At 37.6% G+C, this 14,633-nt stretch overlaps 1 protein-coding gene across 7 annotated transcripts in view; it reads right to left on the reverse strand.

The window, feature by feature from the left end:
- Positions 1–14,633, reverse strand: part of CEP128 (centrosomal protein 128) — a 357,186-nt gene that overhangs the window by 21,010 nt on the left and 321,543 nt on the right. For 5 of the 7 annotated variants that reach the window (XM_032482452.1, XM_032482451.1, XM_032482457.1 and 2 more), the window contains 2 exons: positions 10,087–10,179; positions 3,036–3,113 (listed from right to left, as the gene is read on the reverse strand). In XM_032482452.1, the coding sequence (XP_032338343.1) occupies positions 3,036–3,113; positions 10,087–10,179 (171 nt within the window). The remainder of the gene's footprint in view (positions 1–3,035; positions 3,114–10,086; positions 10,180–14,633) is intronic. The other 2 variants (XM_032482456.1, XM_032482455.1) reach the window with 1 other exon arrangement.

Below are 14,633 nucleotides of genomic sequence, written 5' to 3' on the forward strand. Positions count from 1 at the left end.
AAAATGAAAGTAGGGTCCCACACGGGTTGTTTGCATTCTTTTCACTGCTAGTCTCCATGCCAGTCTGAAATGACTGACACCCTTTAGTTGAAGGGACAAAGGTTTAAGTAACAGTGTGTTGTCCAAAGATGGTATTTAATGACATGATGCTACTTTTCGATGTTACTGTCACCTGGAGTAGTACTTAGCATCAAAATACTCTCTTTGCTTGACATTCTACCCTTTAACTTTAAATTTAATAATTATATCACATAGATTTTTAACCCTAATGGTATCTCATCTGCTGTCAAAAGCATAAAAAGATTCAGGTAAAAAAGTAAGAGAGAAAAATTTCCAAGGGCCTTACTTCTTGCCTTCTTGTTTTTCCTTCATTTTGGGGAGAGAGGATGAAACACAGCAAATAGTCACTACAGTCAGTTGTTTAGACATTTCTATTATGAATTAGGGAGGGGAGAAACTAAAAGAATTAGGGCAACTGATTTTCATATATAAGAAAAATCATCTATGGGATTTAGTTCCCCAAAGAGCCTCTAGGAAATTTTTTTGAATGCTGAAACTGGAAGGGGTATTAGAATTCCAAAGTTCTTATTTTTCTTAAGAAAAAAAAAAGTTACAGCCCAGGTAAGTTAAGAATAATCTGTCCAAGGCTAGACCATGTGTGGCAGGTTGGGCTAGGAATCCAAGGCTCTGTGCTCTCCTCCATACCAGATATGTAGTGTTTAAATGTGGGATTGTAGAGCTGAACCACTTCTTTCAAAATGAGGTTTAAAAAAATGACAGTGAGAGACTATGACACTTTTAAATAAGAATAAAGTCAAGACCCAGCTAAATAAGATGCAATTTGTATTCATACTTAAGAGTCACAGACTATAGTAATACCAAAAAATATACATGTGAAATGTATTTTCACATACACAGTAGTGATGCCAGTGTGAGCAGGAACAACAGAGATACTACTGTTCAAATCTCTCATATTATGGATGAAGAAACATCCCCTGAGATAGACCAGAACTTAGATCTTTGAACCCTTGCTCACGGCATACTGAATTTTAGAAAGCTTTTAGAAATTTGAAAAATATAACCTACACCTAATAACCTATAGGCTTTATGTATTTTTATTTAAGGCTGTGTTTAGTTATTTCCATTAAACTGATTACATGACCTCTTTTTAATCATACAGATGGCTTTAGAGTACATACAGAATGGGTTTCAAGCTAGAGGCAGTAGGGCAAAGCAGATGGGCTTTGTTGCAAATACAGAGAATTAGACTGGAGTTTATCTAATCTGCATACTCCAAGCTTCAGTTCCCTCAGGTGTAAAATGGGAGGAAAGAATGCCCGTCTACACGGTGTCTCTAAGGATCTGAAACAATATAATGTGAAATACAGCTACTGCCTGCCGCAGAGTAGTGCATAATACTTGTCATGAACTCCTTTCCATTTTAAAGGTAATCACTAATACTGGAAAGTACAATTCTGAATTTTGAAAAACACTGTCCCTAAAAATTTCACCACACAGGCATCTTCCTATGTGAGCGTGCATACATATAAGCTAGACTTATAGATAATCACTAGCCCATATGATGAAAAATAATAAAAATTTTTTTGTAGTATTAGAGAACACAACTTTTAAATTGTACTTGTGAACATTCTGTTTAATGTACACCACTGGGGGGAAAACTGAGCTGTCGCCGGAGGTTAAATTTTATTTTTTTAAGCTGGTATAAGACAGGCATTAGTTTCTCGGTGACAAATGCCACCTGTTCCTAATACCTTTTCTTGCCCGCCTTTCATTCACCTAGATAACTTCTATTAGCTAAAGAGAAAAAAAGTGGAAAGGACATGGATGTAACATATTGCCTGCTTTCCACACAGGGCCATATAAGGGTGAACAGAAATTACACCTTCTTGGATACCGGTTTCATAATTCTTTGATAGGGATTTAGACTGCAAATGTGTTATAAATTCCTGAGAAAGAATTGAAACTGTAGTAAAATACACTCGAAACACTTGGTTTTATTCTATACGTGTCTGTTTCTAGATGTGTCAGCTCAACCCTAGATCCCACTCAAAAATGTTTAGTTACTGAACTAGCAAAATTCACTTACTGAAATTTTAAGCCAGTGTAGACCTTGAAAGCTGCATCACATCAGTACCCCCAATAAATCAATATGGCTCTATTTCCTACTCACTATATCCTCAAACAATATGTTAGAGTCAAGCAGAACCTAAACATAACATAAATTATATTTTAAAGCCGATGTGAAATAAGGGGTTACATGGTTTTCAAAGAAAAACTCTCACCTTTGTTCATTCATACAAAGTCAAGAAATTACAAATCACTAGAACTATCTTTTATACATGCTTCCCTAAGGGGACATGCAAAGATGCTGTTTGGGCTGGACCCTGCCTGGCAGGACTAGGTGGCAGGGTTACTTACTTTGCATCTTTTGCCTGAGAGCAACTTAAAAATATTACAGTGGGTAAATCCACACATGTAATTAATTGGCTTTGAAATCTTTTGTGGTTAGAGGTCTATCAAATAAATAGCACTGGATATAAAATCTAACATTCTATGTGGATTTAAATTAATATATTGATATATTGTAGCATAGAGGTAGCCTTACACTATCATGTCTCTAAGACAAACAGTACTCTGGAAATTTATAACTTAAAAGAAGAAAATTCATAAATTAAAACTGCTTATCAAAAAAAGTTATATATCACCAATGTAATGTGTAATTCCTTTTAATTCTTAGGTTTTTCTAAATTAGAGTCAAAAGTTTAAGGGCCAAATGAGCTTGCAGACTGTAGAGCAAAAGTCTCCATTTTCCTATACTGTGCTAATATATAAATGCCATTATTTTCAATCCTGGCTTCACAAATGTCAATAAACTCTGCTAAGATTGAGTGTTAAGAGTCCCCAGTGTTTCTTGGTCTTTCCTCCCTCCCTACAATTTTCTTTGCACATCAGGAAGATGTCAGTGTTCTCACTCAGATAAAAATACTGAAAGAGACAAGCCAGCTCTTTCTCACTCTGAAGCCTCTGAAATCTTCTAGTAGGTTCAGTTTCTCAGGCACAGACTCCAGATGGTCCAAGGCCACTCGGGTACTCTAGAAAAGAAAACACAAGGAAACCAAACATAAAAAATTGATTAATACTCTCAGAATTCAACTACTAAAAATCAGTTGTACCATTGGTATAAGCAGTTGAAGCTGTGGATTCAGAGACCCAAACAAGAACAAATATAATAGTATTTCTATGATAAATACATTTTTCTAAATCAGAATTTTTTTCCAAAAAGTATATGAGACACAATTCTAAAACTGATTCAGATATAAAACTCCTCCCAGATAATTGCTTTCAACTGATATGCTATGAAACGTTCTATAGAGAATTTCACATTGATATTAATTTACAAACCTGCTTTGGTGAACATCAGAAATAAATCACAAGGTAATACTGATAAACAGATGAATTTACAGTTACTTATCTATGGAGAATATAGAGATCCTTACATGTTGCCATATAAAGAAGAAAAGAGTTTTCTCAACAATTATTTTAGTTAAAAAGGAAAAGAGCAGTTCTCAAAAGACTTGGAAGACATATCTAAAATTATTTACAACAGGAACACAAGATCCTATTGATTACAAATCAATAACAAAGACAGTCTTAAATTAGCTGGTCACTGATTTACACATACCGATATAACCATTAAGAAGGAATGATCTGAAAATTATTTCAAAGCCAGTGTTGAACTAAGAGGTTAAGCTGTAGAATGACCTTGAGGCCAGAGACTGTATAATATGCACCTCTGAGTTCTTAGTCCTGTCACAGAGCAGGCACATAGATATTAGTTTTTAAAAGATAAAATGAGTTGCAATTATTCAATGAAATAAAGAACACAGTCCATGGCTGGTGTATGGGAAGAAAGCGAAGTGTCTTGCAAGAACCTGGACAGAAGTTTGCACAGAGCTGTTGAGAAGTTAGTGACCACCCAATATTCCACGTGCTCCCCTGCATCTCCCATGTTAACGGTTCTGCACAATAGATTATGAATGAAAGGGACATGTGTCACTTCTGGACTGAAACAGCTGAGTCTGTGTGCTTCCTCTTCCATCTCAGACCCTGCCGTAGGGACCCGGGAAGCCACATGTTCCAGATGGTACAGATACAAGACAGAGGAACGCTGCCCACCATATTGGACTCAACATGTGTAAAAAAATCAACTGTTACCGTGTTAAGCCGTAAGATTTCACGGTTTGTCGGTTACTGCGTCATACCACAGAATTAATTATTGCAAATAATACCTGAGAATTACATAATTAAATTGTAGGCCAATCAGTTGGTCAAATGACGTGTGTGTGTGTGTGGTGGGAAGAAGCTCCCAATTTTGTGTATATGAGGGTTTTTTTTTTTTTCCAACAGGGAAAGTTTAATTTTTCTGGAACTAAACAGGTTTAGGAACCGGTGTTCTCATCATCTGGTATACATCCGTTTTCACACTTTTCCTATTTTGAATCCCCTACCTCACCCTGATGCTGTTCTCTGCCTTCACCTCCAAGCCAGAGCTTCTCCAGAGCATACACGCATGTCTTCTGCAGGGTTTGTGGAGGCGTATGGATGGGGATAGAGTGGAGGGTCTAACTTTTCCTTGAAGACACTTTCGATGTATTCATCTCCATCCTGTATTCTGCAATAACTGTACTGACAATTCAGAAGCCTTACTGAAACTCTGCAGGTGAATAAAGTTTGCTCTCCATAGCGATCCTCTTGACAAGCATTTGAGTTTCAACTTCTCTGATCCGAGTCATTTTACCCTTTCTCTTTCAATGTTCTTTGACTTGGAGTTATAGATATGTTCAAGTTGTCAACATGTAAACCACTGTTTCTATTTCTTCATCTTCTTATTTTCCTAATGTGACTTTTGAGAGAAGAGTAAAAACATCCTGATTTCACCATTTTGAAACTGGAAGTTGAACATGCCGTTTCTTCACATTCATAACTTTATAAGTTCCTTAAACTTTCAAGTTCCATTTAAAGGACGTAGTTCCTTCCGCTTAACATTTATTGTTAGTCTTTTTGCAGCATGTGCTCAACTCAAACTGCCATGCATTTTAAATGGCTTCATTTAATTCCTTCGTGTGTAGAAAAGATTCATCGAAACACATGCTTCTTAACATAGGCTCTAACGTGTAGGTTTAAGAGAACTAGGAGTGTTAGCCACCAAATGTGCTATGTTCATTTAAATAGTAAAATTACAGCTTTTCTCAAGAATTATATTGGCCCTTGAAAAATAAAATACAAATCAATGCCACAGTGATTTTAAAACAAAATTTTATGCATTGGATAAAATCTTTTTCATAAACAATGGTTTCAACGAACTTGTAGTTTTAAAACTTTATTTCCTTTTTTTCCTCATTCAAAAGTGATCCTCTGACCTGGGTTAAATATGTTAACCTCATTTTAACCTTCAAATAAGCAAATAATCTCTTTCTCTACTGTAAAACCAGCATGTTATGCAAATATTTTGCTTAAAATTTTCAATCAACCAGGTGATGCATGAAAAAGGTTTTTTTCTTGAATGTTTACACATACTAGTTTATTATGACTGTTTGATTATGTCTTGAGGTACATATTCAAATGGTTACTTTTTTTGAGTAAATCTTTAAAAACTGCTTGGCTCCTTCCTTCTTAAGTAGTTATTTTTCTATTCCCTCCGCCAACCTCCTCATGTCTCTACTAACACCTTCACATTTGCACATCATCTATTTTATTTGAGACTATTTTATATTCCACTTATGGGTTGTTTCTAAATACCTTGCTTAATATCAGAAATACTTTCTAGTACACATGTCTTTCTCTTCATCCTTACAGTCTAGTCAATCAATTAACACCAAATGTATATCCAGCTACCACAGGAAAATCCTAGTAAGACATGGATGGCACACTTTCTGTTCTTCAGGAACTTTGAATTCACTGGAGGGAGAACATGCATATGCAAAAGATGTAAGAATTTTACAAAGAAAAAAGTTAATTGCATTTTAAGGAAATTACGTGTACAGATGCTGAAATTTCTAAGGCATCTGCAACAATAATGTGAAGTAATGAAGATAATGAGTCCAGGCCTGCAGGCATCTCAGGTCTCATAATTTCAAGATTAAGTGGTATTTGGGGGAGTACATTTAATTTCTGTCCTATCTCTATGCATGTTAGCGTGCTTAAAGCCACCACTTTGGCATATAGACTTGAGTATGCACATTCACATTCAAACTCTGCTTTTTGTTTTATAATGAGATTGGTTAGGCTTTTATGATTAGTCTTGTCACATTATATGTCATTTCAAGTTCACTTTTCCCCCAAAACTAACTGTGCTAGAGAGACAAGAACCAACAGCAGATGGATAGTCTATATAGGGAACTTGTTGGATTTTAGAGATGCCATGAGGACCTACAGCATGCTCGTTCCTAGGGCAAAAGATCTCTTACAGAGTCAGGGAAACTTTTTATCTTTTAAGCTGGTTAATTATTTCTGCCTTACATGCTCAAATACTTTAAAGGATACAGGTAAGTCTCCACTGGTAGAATTAAGGGAACAATTTCTCAAGTTTATTAATAATGGCACCAGCAAATGACAAATGGCTTCACCTGTCTTTACTTTTCTTAACTCAATTTTCTAGAAGAATTAAATCAGACATTCACTAAGGGGTTTAAAGACTGTTTCTCTTTTGAAAATGTTACAAGATACTACATTTCTATCAAATTTGAAAACAAAGAGAAATTCACAATTTAGGTTCCATTTCATAAAGGACTAATAAAATATATTGAATATAGTACTTGGTTTATCTTGGAGGCTTAAGGAGCTGGACTTCCAACGGCCGAGGAGCAGTGGCAAAGCAAATGATTATTTACTCCTGATCCTGTTTAGTAGAATAAAGAAAGCTTGAACTACAAAAATGTAATTCATTTGAATACAATTCTTAATCCTCACATCAATGCATAATGAAGATACTATTGTTATCCCCATTTTATAGACGAGGAACTGAGGACCAAAGTATAAATAACCTCCTCAGCCATGTGATGACAAAACTGGTATGTAAACCCAAGCAGTGTGAATGCAGAAATGGCAATATTATTATATATTTTCATGGTAATTCACCAACTAAAAAGGATAGCAACCAGAAGCTGCAAAAGTGCATGCTTTATGTAAATTCCTAATCCCTCTCTAGCTACCAACTTCTAGCAGCTAGAATTCTGAAGATATGTCCTGGATGAGCTTATTTCTGGAAAAGAAGTTTTAAGATGAACCCAAGGTCTGTCCTCAAGACTATGCATCCAGGTATATACACACATACGAGGGGTCAGGACACTCCTGCCGTCAATTAGAGGACGTTAGGTATGAGACTGAGTTTTGTGATACTAACACCCCCCTTATCTTTTTTGTAACATTTAGCCTTTTATAGCACACTATCTGGACCACAGGAGGTGCTTCAATAATTGTTGGCTGCATAAAGACAAAGGCAGAGTTACCATGTTCTAATCAACCCACTGAATCTTGGCCTCTGCATTAAAAACCTAGAAGCAAAAGTTTGCTGTTTCATTTATTTTCTCTAGACTAAGGGCAAGATCAAGTGGTAGAAACAACAGTGAAATTCAGAAATCCTGTCTGTTAGGTCTTGGCTTTTACACCTACAGGCATGTTTAGATATCTTTCAAAAAGGGCAATGAATAAGCTGGCAATTTTACTATTCCAAAATCTTCAACACACACCAAACTGCTCTGGAGCTGAACAGTTTGTACTGGTCCACAGTATATTTTTCTTTAGACGTTCCTTTGCTTCAGACTTCAGGGAAATCGAATAATATAGTATGACAACATAAGTAGCAGCTATTAGGAATTAGAAAGGGACTTCATTGCAATTCTTAGATTCCTGTCTCCTGCAGAGAAAGCTTACAAAACAGATTTAACCCTAAGCATATTTTAGCAAATATACTTTTCTTTGTAAAAAGGCACGTGTTTATTTTATTAACGTATAGCTATTGAAATCATATGTTTTGAAGTTTAGATGATAAATAAAAGGAGATGGTGCCTATATTTTTATTTTAAAAATAAGTGTGTGCATTTTTGGCACTATACAGATGTTAAATAAACGAGGTTATGAAGCAGTTTATTTGGGTTCAAAAATGCAATTCTATTTCATTTGGAAAGAGATCCACTGCAAACTTTTTTTTGACAAATGGCTGAAAGATGGTAAAAGGACCTGAGTAAACAAGTTAGAAGGAGAGGAAGGGTGAGATCATAAAAAGGATAGACTGTCTGCCTTTTCACTTGTGGTGACTCGATCCTGCACAGCTGTATTGGGTTCACAGGGCCCTCTCTTCATCCAAACTGCATAAGACACTTGCTGGAACCAAATGGAAAAGCAGAAGAGAATAGGCTGGCAAAGTCATTTTGTAGATGTACATGCTTGGAAGAGCTCCTGTGCTCAAAGTCTTGTGGATTTCTTAGGAAATCAGAGGAATGCTCTATTTCTAGATTGTGTATTTAAAACTTCTTTTATTACTTTTTTGTTTGTTTTTGTTCTGTTTGGAGGCAGGAGAGGTAATTGGGCTTATTTATTTTAATGGAAGTACTGGGGATTGAACTGAGGACCTCATGCATGCTAGGCACGCACTCTACTACTGAGCTATACCCTCTCCCAATTCATTGAGTATTTTAAGAGAGGTCTAAAAATCAGACACCCATTTAGAAGTGTTTACACATGTCTTGGGGTCAGAGGGTACATAAGGCTTTTTTTTTTTTAAACCAGTTAATGTGGCAATATGACATCAGTGATTATATCTGAGCTAAAATCCAGAACTTCTGTTACCAACAAACTTCATATTTCTTATAAAATACCATTCTAATCAAAAGTAGTAGATCTCCTTTAAAAGCACAAATTTATGAATTTTGAGAGTAGGCAGCATATCTTCATTGGAAAGTTTGAATAAAGAAGGCTTTCTAGGTATTTTCCAACTCTCATCGACAATAAATTTTTTTAGTGAAGAACTATATGAAATCTACAGACCCTGTCATTAAAGATTACTGTGTTCTTCATTTTAGACATAACTGAATTATAAGTTACAGTCAACCCATGATCTTATTATTAGCTTAATTTGAGGACTTAATTTTTTTGATGAGAGAACACCAAGAATGAGTTGAAGGAAGACAGAAGGAATAAAGAAACATATCTCTTTCCCTTGATATCCCTCTTTAAATATATTTTTCTTGTCACTCCCTGATATAAAGGAAAAATAACATACAAAGAATAACGAGGAAGGTCTTGAGATCCACACTTTAAATTTCTGTGAAATCACTTTATTTCTTAACATTAAAAACTAAACGTACTCAAAAGGAAAGACATTAAAGAAATTTTGCCCTCAAAATGTTATTGCATGTTAATAATGGGCAAATAGTATAAGAAAGGGCTTCGTGGAAGAGTTTATCAATTTCTGCTTAAGGTGGCAGGGAAAGAAACTATGCTTGTGGATTTACTGGTCCTAGACACGTGTGTTTCCAGGGGGCGATGAAGAACAGTGGTGAGGCGAAAGGTATGCGAAGTGGAACTCAGCATTCCTGCTTTGTGGAGAGTCACAACTCCAGTAACGTCACTCGTATTTTGTGGTTTGGGGACTGTCACTTTCCCCTACCCTTCTAAGCTTCAGGCTTTTATTTGCAAAATGGGAATAAATAATGATGGTCTTTATTATCTCACACACACAGGTAACTGATTATCGAGTAAGAGTGAATGTGAAAGTGTGTTGAAAATTGTCAAGTACTTTCTAAATAGCAAGTTTTAAAAAAAAACAAAAAAACAGTGATCCTGTGAGGTACTTTCAACTCTAGTATCTCTCAAATGGAAAAAAAGGAGGTCAGTGAAAATCTAAAATCATAGCTAATAATAATTAGACAACAGAGTAAGCAGAAACAAGGCAAACTTAATTAAAACTATATCCAATATTTAGAAGTATGTTTACTGCTCTACAGACATTGTCCAAACATAAAAGTAATAGAAGTGTGATGGCACATAAACTGCTTTTGTACGTACTGTGCCTTCAGTGGAGAATGTTCCCTCCAGTCTCCTTATCTGGTTAAAACTTTTCCCCCCAACATTACGAGCATTTTCAAGCATACAGGAAATCTGAAAGAAATTTACAGAGATCACCCAAATACCCACTACCTAGATTCTACTATTAACATTCTGTTACATTTGCTTTATCACATATTAATCCATCTATCCATCCTCATGTCTGTCCATTAACCCAATTTATTTCTGGATGCATCGCAAAGTAAATTGCGTACATTAGTACACCTTCCCCTAAATACTTCAGCATGCATAAAATTAACTCCACTAGAATATTCTTAAGGTAAAATTTACATCTAATGAAATGTACCAATCTTAAGTGAACTGGTTAACTTTGATTATCTTTCATCACTTCCTCAGGGAAGGCTCCAGTACCTTTACCGATTCTGTCAAAGGGGCTCTCAGTTACATCATGAGCCTGTCCTTTGTAACACTTATCAGAGTGCTAATGTTACATTTGCTCGTGGGTGGGGTGTATTTGCTCACCACTGTACCCCCAGTACTCCACCCAGTGCTTCCACAGACAAGGTATTCAATAACTGCTTCCTGAATGAACAAGTGAATCTTATTCAGTGAAGGGAAGGGTTTTATTCACTTCATTTGTGAAGATTTACTAAATGCCTACTCTACAGCAGACACAGTTCTATAGGTGAGCTGAGTGAGAACGCAAGATGAGGCCAGAGGTGCTTGTGGCAGGATCTTAAAGAGCCTTTTAAGCCACAGTGAAGGTTTTGTATTTAATTCTGAATGAGACAGAAAGCCTTCTGAGGGTTTTGAGCAGAGGAGTGACATGCTCCAAAAGGAACCCTCTGATGTCTGCAGACTGCTGGCCCCTCAGCCCCCAGCAAAGGAAGCATTGGTGGAGGGTGGGAGTACTGTGAGGGGGGAGTGAGGCACCTCACTCCCAGCCGGAGGCCAGCTGAGCAGTGGGGGCTATTTGGGTGGAGCTCCCCAAGAAATTTATTGGGAGAATGTACTGACTCCCCAGAAGGCCAACAGTGCCATACCAAAAGCTCCTGATTTACCCCCAATACTCTCACATCTCAAGAACACGTGTTCTGACCATAAACTGTTGAAAATAACCTAAATATCTATAAATGGTTTCTCTAATGTTAGATTATTTAGGTTAGATACTATTTTCTATTGGTGGTAGCCTTCTGTTTGAGGACAGCAAGATACATTAAAGGCAGCAAGGTGCACTGGAGAAGACCACTGATGAGAAATCAGGAGATATGACGTTATATCTCAGGTTTCCTATTAGAGTCATAGGAACCTGGGAAGATCATTTAACCCGTGGGCCTCAGTTTCCAAATCAGGAAAGCGGGAAAGTAGGCTCTAAAAATCGCTAAGAGCTCTTCTGGCTCTAGCCTTAGTCCACTGTAGCTTTAACTTCTGTCCATAGTAGGTTAGGAGCTTCAAAAGTTTGCAAAGAGCATGGAAACTGGTTTTATAAAGGGAAAATAAAATAAGGAGAAAACCTTATAGGGGTTATTATGTACCCAGGAACACCTGTGGGGTGGAAAAATTTTCATTCTTCTTTGAAGAGCAAAGCTAATGACTACATAAGGAAAACTGGAAGAAAGACTTTATTGTTTTCTTGGGTATCTGTCCCGTCAAATTACCAACTCCAAATATTTGTCATTTTGTATTTTTAGAACAGATACTTCTAAAAGCAGACAAAGGCCTTGCTTTTCTTTTCTTTTCTCATTTCATAACTGTCCTAACTAAACACAAATAAAACAGAAAAAAGATTTTAGTTTCCCCTTCACCTAAAAGCTGCTAGTTAGCTTTTGGTGCCATTACCATTAATGTTACTCCACACTTTTGCTTCTCTTAAAGTTTCTGTGCCATCATGACTGTGCTCACTGTGGAGGACAAATGTTGCCTGCCACTAAGCGATCAGCCACAGCAGCAACGCCCCCGACACTGTGCCCTGATGGGAATTCAGGAAGTGTAACCCAGCAGGATCCTGTGGGGCCTTCCTGGGACAGACCCCACCCCCACTATCATCTGCTTTAGCTCCTCTCTGAAGGCCCTAGGTAATAGAATCTGATGCACATTTCCTTAGTTGTTTTACAGATGTTAAAACGACTAAATGTAAGAAATTAACTGCTTGATGATCCTGAGCCCATAGTCCCCAGACCTACTGGGGCTTAAAGATTGATAACGTTAACCCCTGTGACACTGCCCTACTTCCTCACCATCAACCAATCAGAACTGTGCACAAGCTGAGCACATGCCCCAGGACGCCCCTCCCTCACCCTGCCTTTAAAAATGCTTTGCTGAAGTCAGTCAGGGAATTCGGGTGTTTCTGAGCACCAGTTTGATCTGAACTCCTCGCTTGGCCCCTGCAGTAAATGCTGCACTTTCCTTCACCACAACTCGGTGTCAGTAAATTGGCTTTATTATGCTCAGGTAAGCCGACCCCAGTTTGGTTCTGTAACAGATGGAGATAAACAGGATACTGGCCCTGGACAGTTAAGGTGCATAACAAAGGAGTAATGTCAATGAGCCCAGACTCATGCAGAGAAAAAGCACTAAAATCATTAACTTGAGATGCTGGTTTTTGTGATTAGCAGTAATCTTTCCATGTTCTATCACATTTTATTTCCAGCAAAAACTCCTATGTATCCTGGCTGCCTCCTTACCTCTTTGGCACGGTTCCTCAGAGGTAACTGAGAGGGGTTATGGAATCCTCAGTAAGGTCACCAAATAAAACATAATTCTCACTTATAGGCTGTGCATTTTTTTTTCCCCTTAGTCGACAACACGAAGGCCCATCTTTCTGGAATATTCTCTACACACTGCTTAAATTAGCTCACTGATTCTCCTTCTGCAAGCCTCGGCTTGGTCACTACCTCCTCTAACATGGCACAGGCTCTGGAATGGTCTGCCCGAGTTGAAACCCTGGTTTACTTACCTACGGGCTGTGTGTGCCTGCGGAAGAAGTTCCTGGGTCCCTCTACACTGTATAAATAGGAGTGATAATGGCACCCAGAGTGCAGAACAACTTTAAGGATCAAATACATCAACACTTGTAAAGTGCTTAGAGTAGGGAGGGGCACCAGTGAGCACTCAGGAAACACTAGCTGTTGTTAGTTACAAGGATGACACTAGTTAATATTCTATGAACGTGTGGGTTAGGTGCCCATCCTTGGTGCTTCCTACACACGCACACGCCTCCTATCATGTGTATAATCATTTTCTAACTGTGTGTTTACTTATTCCTTTCCGTAGACAGCACATTTCTTAAAGGCAGGACTATTTATATTTTGCCCTGTATTTCCAGTGTTGAGTACCTGGACTTGCTATTAGACACAATAGGTTTTAGTTTTATATTTAAAAAAGAAACCCTTCTCAACACAAAGATCAATAAAGACTTATTTAGAATTTATAAGTGGTGTGGGAAAATACATATAGTACAAATTATTTTTAAAGGTAGAATTTAAAAACTAACTTTTTGAGGGACATTGAATATTTCTAAACAGACTTAAAATTAATAATTAAAACAACAACAGCAACAACTGGAAGAAAAATGAGGCACAGTCAGGGTGAGTTAAATGGTCCAGACCGAGTTAAAGAGAGGAAGATGAGAGTAAAATCTTCTGTGGACCTGATCAGGTGCAGAAGGAGATGTGGGATCGGAAGAGCAACCTGTCTCCTGTGGATGAGCTGACAGGTGCTTAGCCATGCTAGGCTGTGGTGAGGACACTGGACACAGGGCAGGCACTGAGAAATGCTAATCACTTCCCCGAATACTGCAAAGCCCTCGCCCCAAGGCCTCAAGACATGCTAAAGTAGGCAATCACACTCCCCTCTTCCATATTTAACATGGAACAGAGGGTCCTGATGTGGAACACTGATAAGGAAAGATCCTTGTTCTGGCTGAGGCAGGGTCCAGGCTAATTTACTTAAAAGCTTCTCGGTGAGGTGAACATAATTAATCTTCTCTGTTCTCAACGTAAAGGGTTATTTTCTTTTTTTTTTTTTTAAAGAAATGTCCTGTGTTCTCAAAGAGAATGACAAAACAAATTAATCATTTTCCATTACTCCACACACAGCACTCGGATGTTGAAAGAGCGTGTGAACAGTTAACCCCCACATGGGCGAGCTTCTGGTGCCAGGCAGAGCAGATCTAAACAGAAGTCAGGCAAGGTGTTTTATTTTTATCACTGTGGCTTGGAGACTTAATTCAAAAACAACTCAGATCAACTCTGCCTATACTTTTAACATTTGCTTTCATAATTAATCCTTTTTTGAGCACTAAGAAACACTCCTTTGAATCTTGTACAAAGTATTCCCCTGGCCGACTGCTGCCAAAGCAGACAGAGGCAGGGGGTACCTAGAATATTTTAAAACTATCGAAAATTCAACTGAACGATCTCTTAAGGAAACCCAACTGCTAGGCCATCCTTAGTTCAGCGTACCAATAATCTGAAGTTATGGCAATACATTTTAGCACATAGCTTACCTAAATAATTAACGTTAAAGGTGAATACTAAGTATGTTTG

This window comes from Camelus ferus, chromosome 6 (assembly GCF_009834535.1).
Source record: "Camelus ferus isolate YT-003-E chromosome 6, BCGSAC_Cfer_1.0, whole genome shotgun sequence".
Taxonomy (NCBI): domain Eukaryota; kingdom Metazoa; phylum Chordata; class Mammalia; order Artiodactyla; family Camelidae; genus Camelus; species Camelus ferus.